The 14,336-nt window shown below is 28.8% G+C and overlaps 1 protein-coding gene across 1 annotated transcript; it reads left to right on the top strand.

Annotated features, from left to right (window-relative positions):
* The first annotated feature begins 8,281 nt into the window (after positions 1 to 8,281).
* On the top strand, positions 8,282 to 10,692 carry LOC130975868 (uncharacterized). The gene is made up of 5 exons (XM_057900589.1): positions 8,282 to 8,381; positions 8,486 to 8,547; positions 8,793 to 8,919; positions 9,432 to 9,493; positions 10,116 to 10,692. The coding sequence occupies exons 1-5, from the start codon at positions 8,282 to 8,284 to the stop codon at positions 10,431 to 10,433; spliced, it is 669 nt and encodes a 222-aa protein (XP_057756572.1). The 3' UTR covers positions 10,434 to 10,692.
* The last annotated feature ends 3,644 nt before the right edge of the window (positions 10,693 to 14,336 follow it).

Genomic DNA, 14,336 nt, shown 5'->3' with positions numbered 1-14,336 from the left:
CTTAAATTCTAAATTTTCAAAAAAAAATTACAAAAATAATTTTACAATAAAAAATTAATGACCAATCTGATTAATTTAAAATGAATTTTTTATGTTTATTTATGCTTAATAATATGTAGAATTTTAATTGGAAGGGCACATAGAAGTAGATGGATTAGTGAGAATTATATATTTATGGAAAAAATTCTCTAAATGGGAAAAATTTTTAAATGATAAAATAAAAAATTAATCAGTATTGAATTTTAATTTAAAGGTATTTAGACTCTTATTTATTTACTTTACTAACTTATTCATTTTAGAAGAGATTAATCTATATTTTATATATGACTAGCTTAACATACAAATTTTATAGTTAATAGAAAAATTAAAATCACTCTTAATTTTTGTCCATTTAGTAAATCCTACAATCAGGACAGGGTTTAGTTCAGACAAAGGTCATAATTTCAATTTGTTACCAAAAAATAAAAAATAATTCAATTTGTTCAAATATTTTATTATGACTTAAAATACTCAGGTTTGTTACAAAAAAAAAAAAAACACTCAGATTTATTAGCAGCTTCTCTATTTACATTTTGTAATTTTTTATTTAACAATCAACTTTTTTAATTGATAGATTGATTCGTCTGATATTAATTTTTTCGGTTTCTACAATTACTACGGAGTGATCATTTTCAACATGAAAATAATGAAAAAAATTGAAAAAGAAATTGCTAAAAAATTTAATTATGATTCAATTATTGAAAATTTTAAACCACTAAAAATTCAAAAAAATATTATTATAAACTGTTTTATATTTTTTATTTATAAAATTATTTATTTATTATCTTATTAATAACACATTTAAAAAATAATTATATTTATAAATTTTATTTTAATATAAATATTATTATTAAATTTTAATGTTAAATTTTTAACTCCTCCAAAATTTTGTAGTTCCGCCACTGCCTACAATACTATGAAGAATTGATATTTTTGCTAATGGATGAATAACCAAAAAAAAAAGTTTGTATAATTAGCCATATTGCTTATAATGCATAGTGTCGGTGAAATATGTATATTTTGCATGTAGAGCCTTTTTCCTTAATGCAAAAGCAAACCGACCTAATGGTTTTGGTTATTATTAGGAGTGGCATTACACTATTCTCAAAAAGAGGGCACTAGCACCAACTTGGAGATCACGCCCTCGTGTTCTTAATTAAGCAAGCAAGTCCATCCAACACAAGTTTTGGTATGTTGTTTAATGTGCTAAAATTAATTAAAAGGCTACATATATATTATTCCGCAAGTCCATGCATATTGGAGTAATCAATTGCCCACCACGTCTTTCAAAGGCTCTTAGTTTGATACTCTCATGCCGCTTTGGGACTTTTGTTTGTCTTGCAATTCCTTTACTTTATATATATATATATATATATAATAGTTTCAATTTAAAAAAAAAATATCTATAATATGATATCAGAATTTTTTTATAATTTAATTGTTTAAAATTTAATTCTTATTTGACCCCAAAAAATAAATTTTAACATAAGAAGTCAATAAAAAATATATAAAAAAACATATTAAAAATATTATTATTCGTGTACTTTTTCCTATATATACATATAAAAGCTCAAAAATGGTCTCATGATATACATCTTCCAAAACAACTTTAATTTTTTGGCTAGGCAAAATATGTGTGATAAAATTATTTATCTTAAAAATTTTAATTATTTAAAAAATATATAAATAATTATATTTTTAATATATTTTATTAAGTAAGCGTTTATTATTTTCATTTGCATAAAATTTGCCAAGTTTTTTCTTTTTTTTTTATCTATTTATTTTGAAAGTTAGTAAAAATTAAATTCTAGAATTTATTTATCTTGTCTGAATACCATGAATCCAATTATCTGTCTCGTTACACAGTATCAAATTGAGAGCCATTCATGAGATTGTTATTTCTATTTCGACACTGTGTAACCAGACAGGTAATTGCTCACACACATTGTAACTCAGCTGCAAAAGTCATGGCCCTGTCACTTTCAAATCCCTTATTGATCCAAATAAAGAAATCCTGATCAAAATAGAATCGTGTGTCAATAAAATCTAACCACGCCAGACTTCCTCTGCTTTAAGATAATCTATGAATAAAGCATTCTTGATGAGATGAACATTGTTAGCAAATGTCAGAGCTTATTATATAACGACGGTATCGCATATCAGTGGTTGGTACTTGGTAGTATTTTGTCCCAACTTACACTAAAAAAGGTAAAAAAAAAAAAGTCAAAATTATTGGTGGAATTGTCAAAAAAATTCGACCATCAAATTTACAGGCAGATATAACTGACAGTATAAACGTTATCGGTAATATTTTATCGACGGATTTTAGGATTTTGATATTAATTATTGTTAGAAATTTCTAACGATAACTATGTGCAAAATGGCCAATTTGATTTGATATTATCGTCAAATTTTTTTGACCATAACGTTGACGTCATTTTTGAATATTTTTTTGCCCTAATTATCATAAGATAATTCCTTATAAAATTCCGACAATAATATTATTTAATAAAATAATTTTTTCAAATAAATATGTCATTGGATTTATTTCCCACAAAATCCGACGATAATTTTTGTTTAATAAAAAAATATATTTAATTTGTTTAACCGCGATCATTATAATTATAATCTAATTAAAACTAGATAAAAATAAATAACAACTAAATATTTTACTAAAATAGAAAACTACAATATAATAAAATAATTTTGTCAATGTAATAATAGATAGTGATGTGTGGAGGCAGTGTTACCACTCCAAACAATTTGCCACGCGAGTTTGTCGATATCATTGCAAGTGAAAAAAAAAAGATTCTATATATTGTAATAGAAGTGATGACTGATTTTTATTCCACATGATAAATAGAGCAGACAATGTTATACTTCTATAATAAGATTAGTCACAATTGCTGAAAAGCCAAATTCCAGCCATATTTGTTTTAAGAAATCCCAATGAATTCTATTATACATTTTTTTAAGTTAATCTTATATATTTGGTCTTTTTTATGAAGTACATAATTTCCTAAACAAGAATGATGTTATTTAACAACTCCTCTCCGACATGAATCGCCCTTGAAAAGGTCCAATAATATTATATGGTCTCATGATGTTTTGATTAAACATAAAATAATCTTAATAATTAAAATGGTGGCACAACAATAACAAACAAATGAGATTTTGAAGAACACTCATTTTGTCTTATCTGATGTTTATTATTCTTCAAGTCGATTTGTAGTGCACGAAAATGTGTTTAATTAATATCTGACAACGGTCTAATTAATCTGAAATAACCATTTTGTCTCATACACAAAAAAAAACCACTTTGTCTCAACTCAATCATCTTTCCAAAGATACATAGACGACGGTGGTGGTGGTCCTGTTCCACTTCATTATTCAACGTGTCAGAATATACATATGGTGTTTAATTATTAACGGTCTGTATCGTAAACATGCATGAAAATATAGAGATTAAGTACACCCACATAATAAAGTTTTAGTCAATGAAATGTAATAAAAATTAGTTGATTATTCCATTTATTTTGTTTAAAGAAGATTGTCATACTTTAACTCAGAATTTAATTAAATAAAAAGAGATGTATTAATTATTATATTTTTAATATATTTTTTTAAATAAATTTTTTTAACTGAAACTTTTTTTTAATTGGAATAATAAGTTCGAATTTCAAATTTTAGATCATACAAACTTTATTATTATATTATGAAATTATTTATTTTAAAAATTTAAGTTAATAAAAAATATATAAATAATTATAATTTTAATAAAAATTACTTTATGTTTGTTCTTTCATTACCATTTACCTCTGATCTTATCTATTCCTTGTATTATTTATTTATTTTACATTCTTAAGTCAATAATATTCTTAAACTCATATATATATATATATATATATATAACTCCGCCTATGTTACACTTGCGGTACATAGCCGGTCCCAAACCCGGATAAAGGAGGAGGGTTGTGTTAGGTCTTCGGTAACCAACATAAAAATATAGCCGAACCCCCATGACATGAATCAAAGACATTATTGCGCTAAAGCTAGGTCGTTGCCCGGAAGCAACGCGCCGTATGGCTCGAGTACGGTGTCGAAGCAAGAGCCGCTGCATCGGTGCCCGGATGTAGTGTTAAATGAGCAAGGGTTCTCGCGTTTTCGTGAACGGACGAGAGTAAATAAGCTAGTTCACAAAGGAAAAGGTAAAGGTCGAAGCGACAGAAGGTTGAGATTTGGGACATGGAACATAGGCACTCTAACAGGAAAGTCCATGGAGGTGGTAGACACATGACAAGGAGGAAGATTAACATTATGTGCCTACAAGAAACGAAATGGGTTGGTGCAAAGGCTAGGGAGTTGGATACTTCTGGTTTCAAACTTTGGTATACAGGAAAGGTGAAGAATAGGAATGGGGTTGGAATAATTGTGGATAAGCAGTGGAAGAAGGACGTAGTGGATGTCAAGAGGGTGGGAGATCGGATCATCTCTATCAAACTTGTGGTAGAGGGAGGTGCTTTCCATGTGATTAGCGCCTATGCACCGCAAGTGGGTTCGGACGAACAACACAAGATAAGGTTTTGGGAGGATCTAGAGAGTTTGGTTCAAGGCATACCTTTGGGAGATAAGATTTTCTTAGGAGGAGATTTAAATGGTCATGTTGGGAGAGAAGTGACTGGATATAGGAGTATTCACGGAGGCCATGGTTTCGGGGTGATCAATGCCGAGGGTAAAACTATTTTGGACTTTTCCTCAACTTTTGATCTTCTCATCACAAATACATGTTTTAAAAAGAGAGACGAACATCTTATAACCTATAAGAGTGGCATGACAAGCTCTCAAATCGACTTCTTCTTGTTGAGGAGAGTCGATCGAAAATTTTGCATTAACTGTAAAATTATCCCGGGAGAGAGTTTGACAACACAACATAGGGTGCTCGTCATGGATTTTCCCGTTGAGCAAAAGTTGAGGAAAAGACATCATACGAAGAACCCAAGGACGAGGTGGTGGCGGATGAAAGGTGAGGAACAAAAAAGTTTCCTAAGACGGGTAGGAGAAGAGGCAAAGTGGGATGGGAATGGAAGCGCGGAAGAGATGTGGAGGAAGATGGCAGAAGTTATTAGAAGAACAGCAAAAGAAAGTTTTGGTGAATCTAAAGGAATAGGACCAAGAGACAAGGAGTCCTGATGGTGGAATACGAGTATACAAGAAAAGATAAAGATAAAAAGGGAATGCTTTAAAGAGTGGTCTTTATGCCGCAACGCAGATAACTGGAAAAAATATAAGGCGGCTAAGAAAGAGACAAAAGTGGCTGTAAGTGAAGTAAGAACAAGAGCATATGAGGGTCTCTACCAGTCTTTGGGCACGAAAGAAGGAGAAAAAGGTATATATAGAATCGCAAAGAGTCGGAAAAGAAGAACGAGAGATTTGGATCAGGTTAAGTGCATAAAGGATAAGGATGGAGAGGTGTTGGCTCAAGAGGAGAAGATTAATGAAAGGTGGAAGAGCTACTTCTACGAGTTATTTAATGAGGGACAGAAGACTCTTCCGAGCCTTGGTCGATTATGCACAAGGGAAGAAGATCAAAACTTTGACTACTATCGAAGGATTCGAGACTTCGAGGTAAAAGAGGCTCTAAAGCAGATGAAAAATGGCAGGGCAGTAGGACCTGATAATATCCCGATTGAGGTTTGGAAGGGTCTTGGAGGAAAAGGCATCAACTGGTTAACCAAACTTTTTAATGAGATTTTAAGGTCAAAGAAGATGCCTGATGAGTGGAGAAAGAGCACCTTGGTACCTATCTACAAGAATAAGGGGGATATACAAAGTTGCGGAAACTATAGAAGGATTAAGCTTATGAGTCATACTATGAAGTTATGGGAAAGGGTGATAGAACGGAGGTTGAGAAAAGAGACACAAGTAACAGAGAACCAATTTGGATTTATGCCAGGCAGATCTACCACTGAAGCGATATACCTATTAAGAAGGATGATGGAGAGGTATCGTAGTAATAAAAGGGATCTGCACATGGTGTTTATTGATTTGGAAAAAGCGTATAATAGGGTACCAAGGGAGGTCTTATGGAAGGTTTTAGAAAAGAGGAGAGTAAGGATCGCATATATTCGGGCAATTAAAGACATGTATGATGGGGCCACAACTAGTGTGAAGACTCAAGGTGGTGTGACAGAGGAATTCCCTATTGGTATAGGATTACACCAGGGATCATCCTTAAGTCCATACCTTTTCACATTAGTTTTGGAAGTACTCACAGAGCACATCCAAGAGCCTGTGCCATGGTGCATGCTTTTTGCCGATGATATCGTCCTTATGGGAGAGTTAAGGGAAGACCTAAATAAGAAGTTGGAGTTATGGAGAGAAGCTCTAGAAGTGTATGGTCTGCGCATAAGCCGTAACAAGACAGAATATATGGAATGTAAGTTTAGTCTGAGAAGGAAAAACTCCAATATAGAGGTGAAGATTGGAGAAAACATCCTACGAAAAGTTAAAAGTTTTAAGTATCTTGGGTGCATCATACAGGATAATGGAGAGATTGAACAGGATGTAAATCATAGGATCCAAGCAGGTTGGTCAAAATGGCGGAGTGCATCTGGTTTTATATGCGACAAAAAAGTGCCTTTAAAACTTAAAGGTAAATTCTATCGCACCGCTATAAGACCGGCTATGCTGTATGGTACGGAGTGTTGGGCGGCTAAAGGGGAGCACGAACATAAGCTGAGTGTGGCAGAGATGAAGATGTTGAGATGGATGAGTGGTCATACGCGATTGGATAAAATAAGGAATGAAGATATAAGGGAGAGAGTTGGAGTAGCACCCATTGTGGAAAAGATGGTTGAATCGCGTCTCAGGTGGTTTGGACACGTGGAAAGAAGACCGATAAAACATCCGGTGAGGAGGGTAGATGAGATGGAAGATGGACAAAGAGCGAAAGGCAGAGGAAGACCTAAGAAGACCATCCGTGAGGTGGTCAAACGAGATCTACATGTAAACGGTCTCTCTGTAGACATGATACATGACAGAGTACAATGGCATCGTTTGATTCATGTAGCCGACCCCACTTAGTGGGACAAGGCTTTGTTGTTGTTGTTGTTGATAAAATTAAATATATATATTTTGTCTATAACGCTAGATAGATATTCTCTTGATTTGCCATGTTTCAGTTAATAGCTAATGGCAAATGATTGATATATATAACTCAGCAAGTAAAGAGTACGTTTTGATACTCTATTTAACTGTAAAATAATTTTACGTATACGTAGTTGTAATTAGTAGGTGTTATATAAAAAAAAAAAATTTATTAAGTCACTTTTGTTTTTTTTTGTTATTAAACAAATAACTTTTTTTAATTAAAAGTGCACTACAGTTCACACAAATTTTTTTTATTCTTTTTGTTGCTTTTCCTGAATACTTTGTTTTCTATTATAATAAAAAAGTGACTTAATAATAAAAAATATTCTTTATATAACACCTACTAATCACAATTACTTAAAACTATTTTACAGTTAAATAGAGTACTAAAGAGTACTCTTTATTTATTGAGTTCCTCAATTTTACTCTTTTGATATGTGGTATTAATAATATATATATAAAGAATACAACAGATCTAGCTGACTTTTTTTATTTTTCACCCTTATCAATTTTTTATTTATTTTATCGGTACATATTATAATGTTTAATTAGGAGGCACACATGATGATTATGTAGAAACCAAGTTATGACTTTTATGGCTGTTTGTTCATTTTCTTACATCTCAAATCAACCCTAACTATGCTATTATACACTCAAAAAATACTATACACAAAAAAATATCAGTAACTATATCAATAATCATATATTTATATTTTTTAATTAAATAATTAACTACTAAAATAATCAAATCTACCATAATAAAATAACTAAATCTATAACAAATAGATAAATAATTGAACTTGCTTTAAAAATTACAAATACACTCCTTTCTTTAAAAAAAAACCTTGAAATTTTAAATAATTAATTAATTCATCTGATTTTGAGCTTTTCTGAGCTTTTCACATACCAATGAATAATATAATGATTTAAGAAACAGATGTCGGAACCCTTAGCTTTGACCTATGTTTGAACTACTTTGATTTTAACTATCTATAAAACCATGTTCTCCTTGTTAAGTTTTCTCTCTTTATTTGATATAGTTGTTGAACAAAAGAGAAAATATACAAAACCATATAAGAAGAAACCTCATCAAATGGAGCTCATAATAATCAGAATGATTTCAAGCCTTCTATTAGGGTTTATGTTAGTTATCACTGCCCAAGTGAACTCATCATCAGTTTCAAATGTTTCAGGTAATAAAATACCATATTTAATTTTCTTTAATTATTTATTTAAATTCTAATCAATTAAGTTCCCATGATCTAATCAGCTTCCACAAATTCTTATGAAATTTCAGGTCAGAATAGTAACCAAAACAAGCTTGAGGTGATGACTGGAATTACAACCATATATCAAAAGGTATGTCCAATATTTAATTAAATTATTAGATGTATTTGTAGAAATTAAATTAGATAAAACTCATATAAATAGGTATATATATAGATTTTTTTTTAAAAAAAAAAAAGAAAAAACTTATGTTAAGAGTATTATTCCGGAAATCTTCTATAATAAATTTTCAAATAAGTGTTCTATTTTATTATAATATATATATTATTTAAATGTAACATAGAATGAAATGTATAAGGTGTGATATATATGAGCAGGAACCAAAAATTGAAAGGAGGGGAATTGCTAATAATATGAGGAAACTATGGCTTGGAGCAAAGAAGAAACTTAGAAAACATGAAGAAGACATGGATTCCAAGAATACTCATGAAGAGAATATTTCAGGTGCAACAACATATTTTGATGGAATATTTGATGAGGGAGATCATAAAATTGTAAAATGTTGTAAACAACCAAGAAAGCTACTCTTAATGGATCATGGTTTTGTAGCATTCACTGATGATTATCATGGGCCAAGTCACCACCTTCCAAAACATAACTGAGTAAAAAGCTTTCAAAACCCTTGTGAGTGTATAATTATATATATGTGTATTTGCTAGCTTAAAATTAATTAAACTAAACTTTTATTTCATGTGCACCTTTTATTTTCCTAAAACTTTTATTTAATTTGAAACATAATATATATACTTGTTTTTTTTTTTAAGAAATCTTTAGATAGGGATGCAGTGGATTTGAATCACCTCTTTTTGTTGTGTGTGCTAATGAAGATGGTAATATTTCATAGGAAGTATTTAAGTGTGTGTGTGTCTATATATATATTATTCTTAATATAAAAAGTATATTCATAATTTATCAAAGAATTTTTTTTCCCCTTATGCTTTAATTTCATTGCTCAGGAAATGTGCTATATGGTTTGAAGTCCTCTTTCGGAAGCCTAGGAGAGCAAAAGAAAGATCAGGTTCTAATTTTTTTATATCCTTACACATTATTATTATTACATCATTGCATTTTTGTTCCCAACATTATTGAATATGTGTTTAAATTTTTAGAGTTATGATATATAGTTTAAAATAATACTCAGGTTTGACATACAAGACTATATATTAAAATCAATACATAGTCTCCATATAAGTGTTATTAGGAGATTAATTCTTAAACTAAAAGTTGATTCTTAATTAGATCCTCACCTCATTCATTGGAAAGAAGAATCAACACAGTTCAATTTCAAATGTGCAATACTTTAATTTAGTATGTTATCTTAATATAATGATGACTTGTTCTTATTTTTTTTAAAGCTTCTATCTACTAAGAGTCAAAAAAACATAATTTAATTTTAATACATTGATAGTATAAAATATTTTACATAATCCTGTAATTACATTCATCTTTTTAAATAACTATTTACGAAAATAATAAAAATAATAGTTATTTTAGTGACGTGGCATTACATAATTGAATGTATGTCTAAAACTGTTTTACGCTGACAGTGCATCAAAATTAAATTCAAGAAATATAATTCCATCATTTTTTTATTAAACAATGATCTAAAAATAATATTATTGCACATTTATTTTACACAGAATAAGCATATGATAATGGAGTCAAAGGCATCAAGATTATTCACCAAATTTGTGATTCCAAGGAGAAGTGGTCCAACCAAAACAAACACAAAATGTTCACAAGATTGCAATGATGTATTAATTAATGAGAGAAGAAGGAAGAGCTCAAAGATATCTGAAGAAGCAAAAGAAGAAGGTACTTCTCATAAGAAAGATGAAAACCATCATCACCAAAGTCTTGTTGAGGCAGAAAAAGAGGTAGCCAATCTCATCTATAAAGACTATAAAGGAAAACCAAGCCACAAGCCACCCATCAATAATAATGAGCCTGGAAATTGAGATAGATCCAAAGATAAGAAGAGTGTAATAATAATAATAATAATTAATAATGATGATAATGGCATAGATATATATAGATTCATATATTACTATAGTATATGTATTTAGGAAAGTTTTGTGCCATGTAGCTAGATAACAATTAACTACTTGGTATGGCCTAGCAGGTAAGATATAACTAATATAGGTTTGGTTTCCTATTATATCTATAGTTATTTTATTTTATGTGTATCAAACATATAGGACTTAAGTGGTTTCAATTTTCTTTTATATAGTTGGATATAGGTGAAGTTCTGTAGTTTAAACATTTTCTCATTATGATTATTGTATATTTTATCATCGAAATTTCGTGAGTGAGCCTCCTTATTGATGATTAAGTATATATATTTGGGAGATTCACGAAAATAATTATGAGAAGAACATAAAAAGTTTTCTGAGGAGAATAAGTGCGTTAGAAATTATTACTATGATAACTAATTTATCTATCTATCTATATATTTATTATAACTGTACCATGCCAATAAGTATATATATTATTTTTTGTAACTGTGCCGTCTCAATAGTTTTATATAATAAATAATAAATTTTTTACAAAAATTGATAAAAAAAAAACTTTAATCATGTTAATCAATAAAATTTAATACTTATTATTATTATTTAATTATTAAATTAAAAAATAATACTTAAATACAATTAACATCTACATAAAATTAATCATAGTAATAATTTTCTATTACAAATAAATACTCAAAGTGTATATTATTTAATATATTTAAACATATTTAGTAACACTTTTGTTATTATTATTCTATTTTATATATTCTCTCAAATAAATTATCCAAAATATTTTTAACTATAATCAACTTTAACATAATAACATTTACTTTTCTATATAGACATTTAAATATATCATAATTAATGAAATTTATTTATAATTTTATGCTATATTTTTTATATTTTTATTTGTAATATTTTTTTTATTTTTTCTTTGATTATCTCCAAACACACAACTCTAAAGAAAACCTCAAAATTTACGCTATAAAACAACATCTTTTGAAATTATCAACAAACAAATAAATAAATTATCTCTAAATAATATAATATTTTTTAATTTATATTATATAGTATAATTAATTTAATTTCATACTCAGTTCTTAATCTAGTTACTCTAAACCTGGGTAAAATTCTTCTGTAAGAGGATATGTGAAATATTTTTCATAAAGAATACCTAATTACCATTTTGTCATATGTAGCCGCCATAGTCGAATAATAAACTATTGAATTCTCATCAATAACCCAGAATTCAATACAATTTCTCGATTAAGATTAGATTATTAAAAAAAAGTGATTAACAAAGCGATCAAAGGTTAGTAATACTTTTTAGGATGTACGACGAATTCTTATTTAAATTATAAGACGAGCTAAACACACCCAAAAAAAGAAAAAAAATCTCAAGAAAAAGTAATAACTATTATAGGATAATATTTGACAAATTCAATTTTTTTTATTTTTTTGACAACTTTATAATTTCTTTATACTTTGTTACTGTTCAATATTCTAACTATGTTTAAAGTATTTTTCAAATGTATTCAATTTTTCGGGCATAATTAAACAACAAGATATTCAATCCAGATTATATAAAGAAAATTCGTTAAATTTGGCATAAATCTGGTTGAACTTTTTTCTAATTTCTAAGACGCTATAAATACAAGGTGAAATATCCGCCCCAAAATATATTTTATATATATTTTTATAATTCTTATATCTTTTGGAGAGAAAAAAAAAATTAAAGGGTAGAATTCCTTATAAATATTACTCTTATTTTACTCGTGGATCATTATTAATTGGAGGTCGTCCTCCTTTCTCGAATGTTGACCCGTTCAAAGTCCCTGTTTAACTATTGTTGATAATTTCCATTCTAATAGTTAATTGTTTGTTATGCTACTCTTGTAAATTAAATAGGTACTAGTGGAATAGTTGCGAAAGCTAAATAGTACAAGTTTACATTATAATAGTATGTCTATTCAAGGTAACATGATTAAAAAAAAAAAGACAACTATAGTTTTATGTCATTTATTTATACCCTAATTGAAAAAAAAACCAAAAAATTCTTGTTTGGTCTAATATATATTGACAACATAGTGTCCAATGCATACCTTTTTAAGAGAAAATTGGTTTTTCACAAATGGACATTATTCTCAAGGGAATATAATGATTTTTAAAATGGTTGAAAATATTAATTATGTCGGCAGGTATTTAATTTGATTTAATTTATTTGGATAAAATTGACAATTCAATTTGTAGAATACTATTTTCAAGGAAATATAATAATTTTTAAGATGAACTGAAGATAGTAATTTTGTTCGGGAGTATTTAACTCGACCCAACCTATTTGAATAGAGTTGGCAACTTGATCCATAGCATGTAGAGTTAAAAGTGTAACAATTAATTGTTTTGTCGATTTTTAGTAAATCGATGGTGGTTCAATATCTAGTGGTTTGGGAGCGAAACCTACTCCTCTTTACAGGTACCAGTTTTCTAAAAATGCATCAAAATGTATTCCATTAGACAGGTATTGGAATAAAAGATAAATTAAAATTTGTAAATCAATAAAAGAAATAAAGAAACAAAGTTTTTGGAAAGAAAATAAACTGAACCAAAAAGGATTATTACGATTAACTTTAAAAAAAGCAATAAAATGCCTTCGACTGGGTCAAAGGCTTTGACATGAAAAACTAAAATGCAAAAATGTAAATTGGACAATGAAGATAAAGAATACTTGAAAAATAAATTTACTTGAAAAGTAAAGTTTATAGAAAGATAAATTGAAAGAATGAAAATATGGAAGGAACCCTACAGAAAAGTTACTCGATTGCAGACTCAGGAATTCTCTGAGATGTGAGTGTGTTTGAATATTTTTCTGAGTAAAAGTTCCAACCTTTATTCCCTAAGACTTCCTAGTATTTATAATCTACTTTTGGTAACGGTCAATTAATTACAATTAATTACAATATCCCAACATTAAATACGTTCTTCTTGGTAACCGTTCCCGCTTAAACATTTCCTATGATTTTCTCACGTGATAGAAGCCCCTAACTTCTCCACTACCATAATTACTCAAATCACTTATTCGAATAACTTATTTCGAATATCTGATTTCGAGTATCTTGTTCGATTGGACTTGCTCGATTTACTGAAAAGACCTTACAATCGAATCCGTGTCGAGAACCTCCATCCAATGCTTGCGCGTATGCCTTTTCGAATACTGCTCATGTCTTCGACCGATTTACCACTTTGAACCATTTATTTTTATCGAGAATATTTTTCCGATCAACACTAACAATCGACTTTTTTTTATCTCTCATTTTTTTTAAAAAATGAGAGATGAAAAAAAATGAAGGATGGTTGTTACAAAAAGTGAAGAGGGTTGAACCACGGAAAGAGTCGGATGTAAGTTTAGGCCTAATCCTATTCAGTTTAATCCAGGGTTGGAGCTAGATGAAATATTAGAGGGGACCAAAATATTTACATAATAAAATAAGACTAAAATAAAATTTTAAGGGGGTTAAACTAAAATTTACATATAATTTATATGTAAAAAATTAAAATTAGAGGAGTCATTACCTCCATTTTTTTCCATGTAGTTCCGCCTCTAATTTAATCGAACTCCTAATATATTATAGTATGTAGTTAAAATTTATTATACATATATAATGAATTTGATGGAGATATAATTTTATTTTTATTTTGTAATTTAACATTAATTTTATTATAATTTTTTTTTAATTTTAATACTGACTTAATTTTATATTTTTTGATTCATTAATATGTGTATGAACTATAAAATAATTAAATATTATGTTTGATTAAAAAATATTAATTTGTTTAGAATCGGGTCAGGAATGC

The sequence above is a fragment of the Arachis stenosperma genome, chromosome 4 (genome assembly GCF_014773155.1).
Source record: "Arachis stenosperma cultivar V10309 chromosome 4, arast.V10309.gnm1.PFL2, whole genome shotgun sequence".
In the NCBI taxonomy this organism is placed as follows: domain Eukaryota; kingdom Viridiplantae; phylum Streptophyta; class Magnoliopsida; order Fabales; family Fabaceae; genus Arachis; species Arachis stenosperma.
The sequence above is the reverse complement of the archived record's forward strand: the minus strand, read 5'-3'. Positions and strand labels throughout refer to the sequence as shown.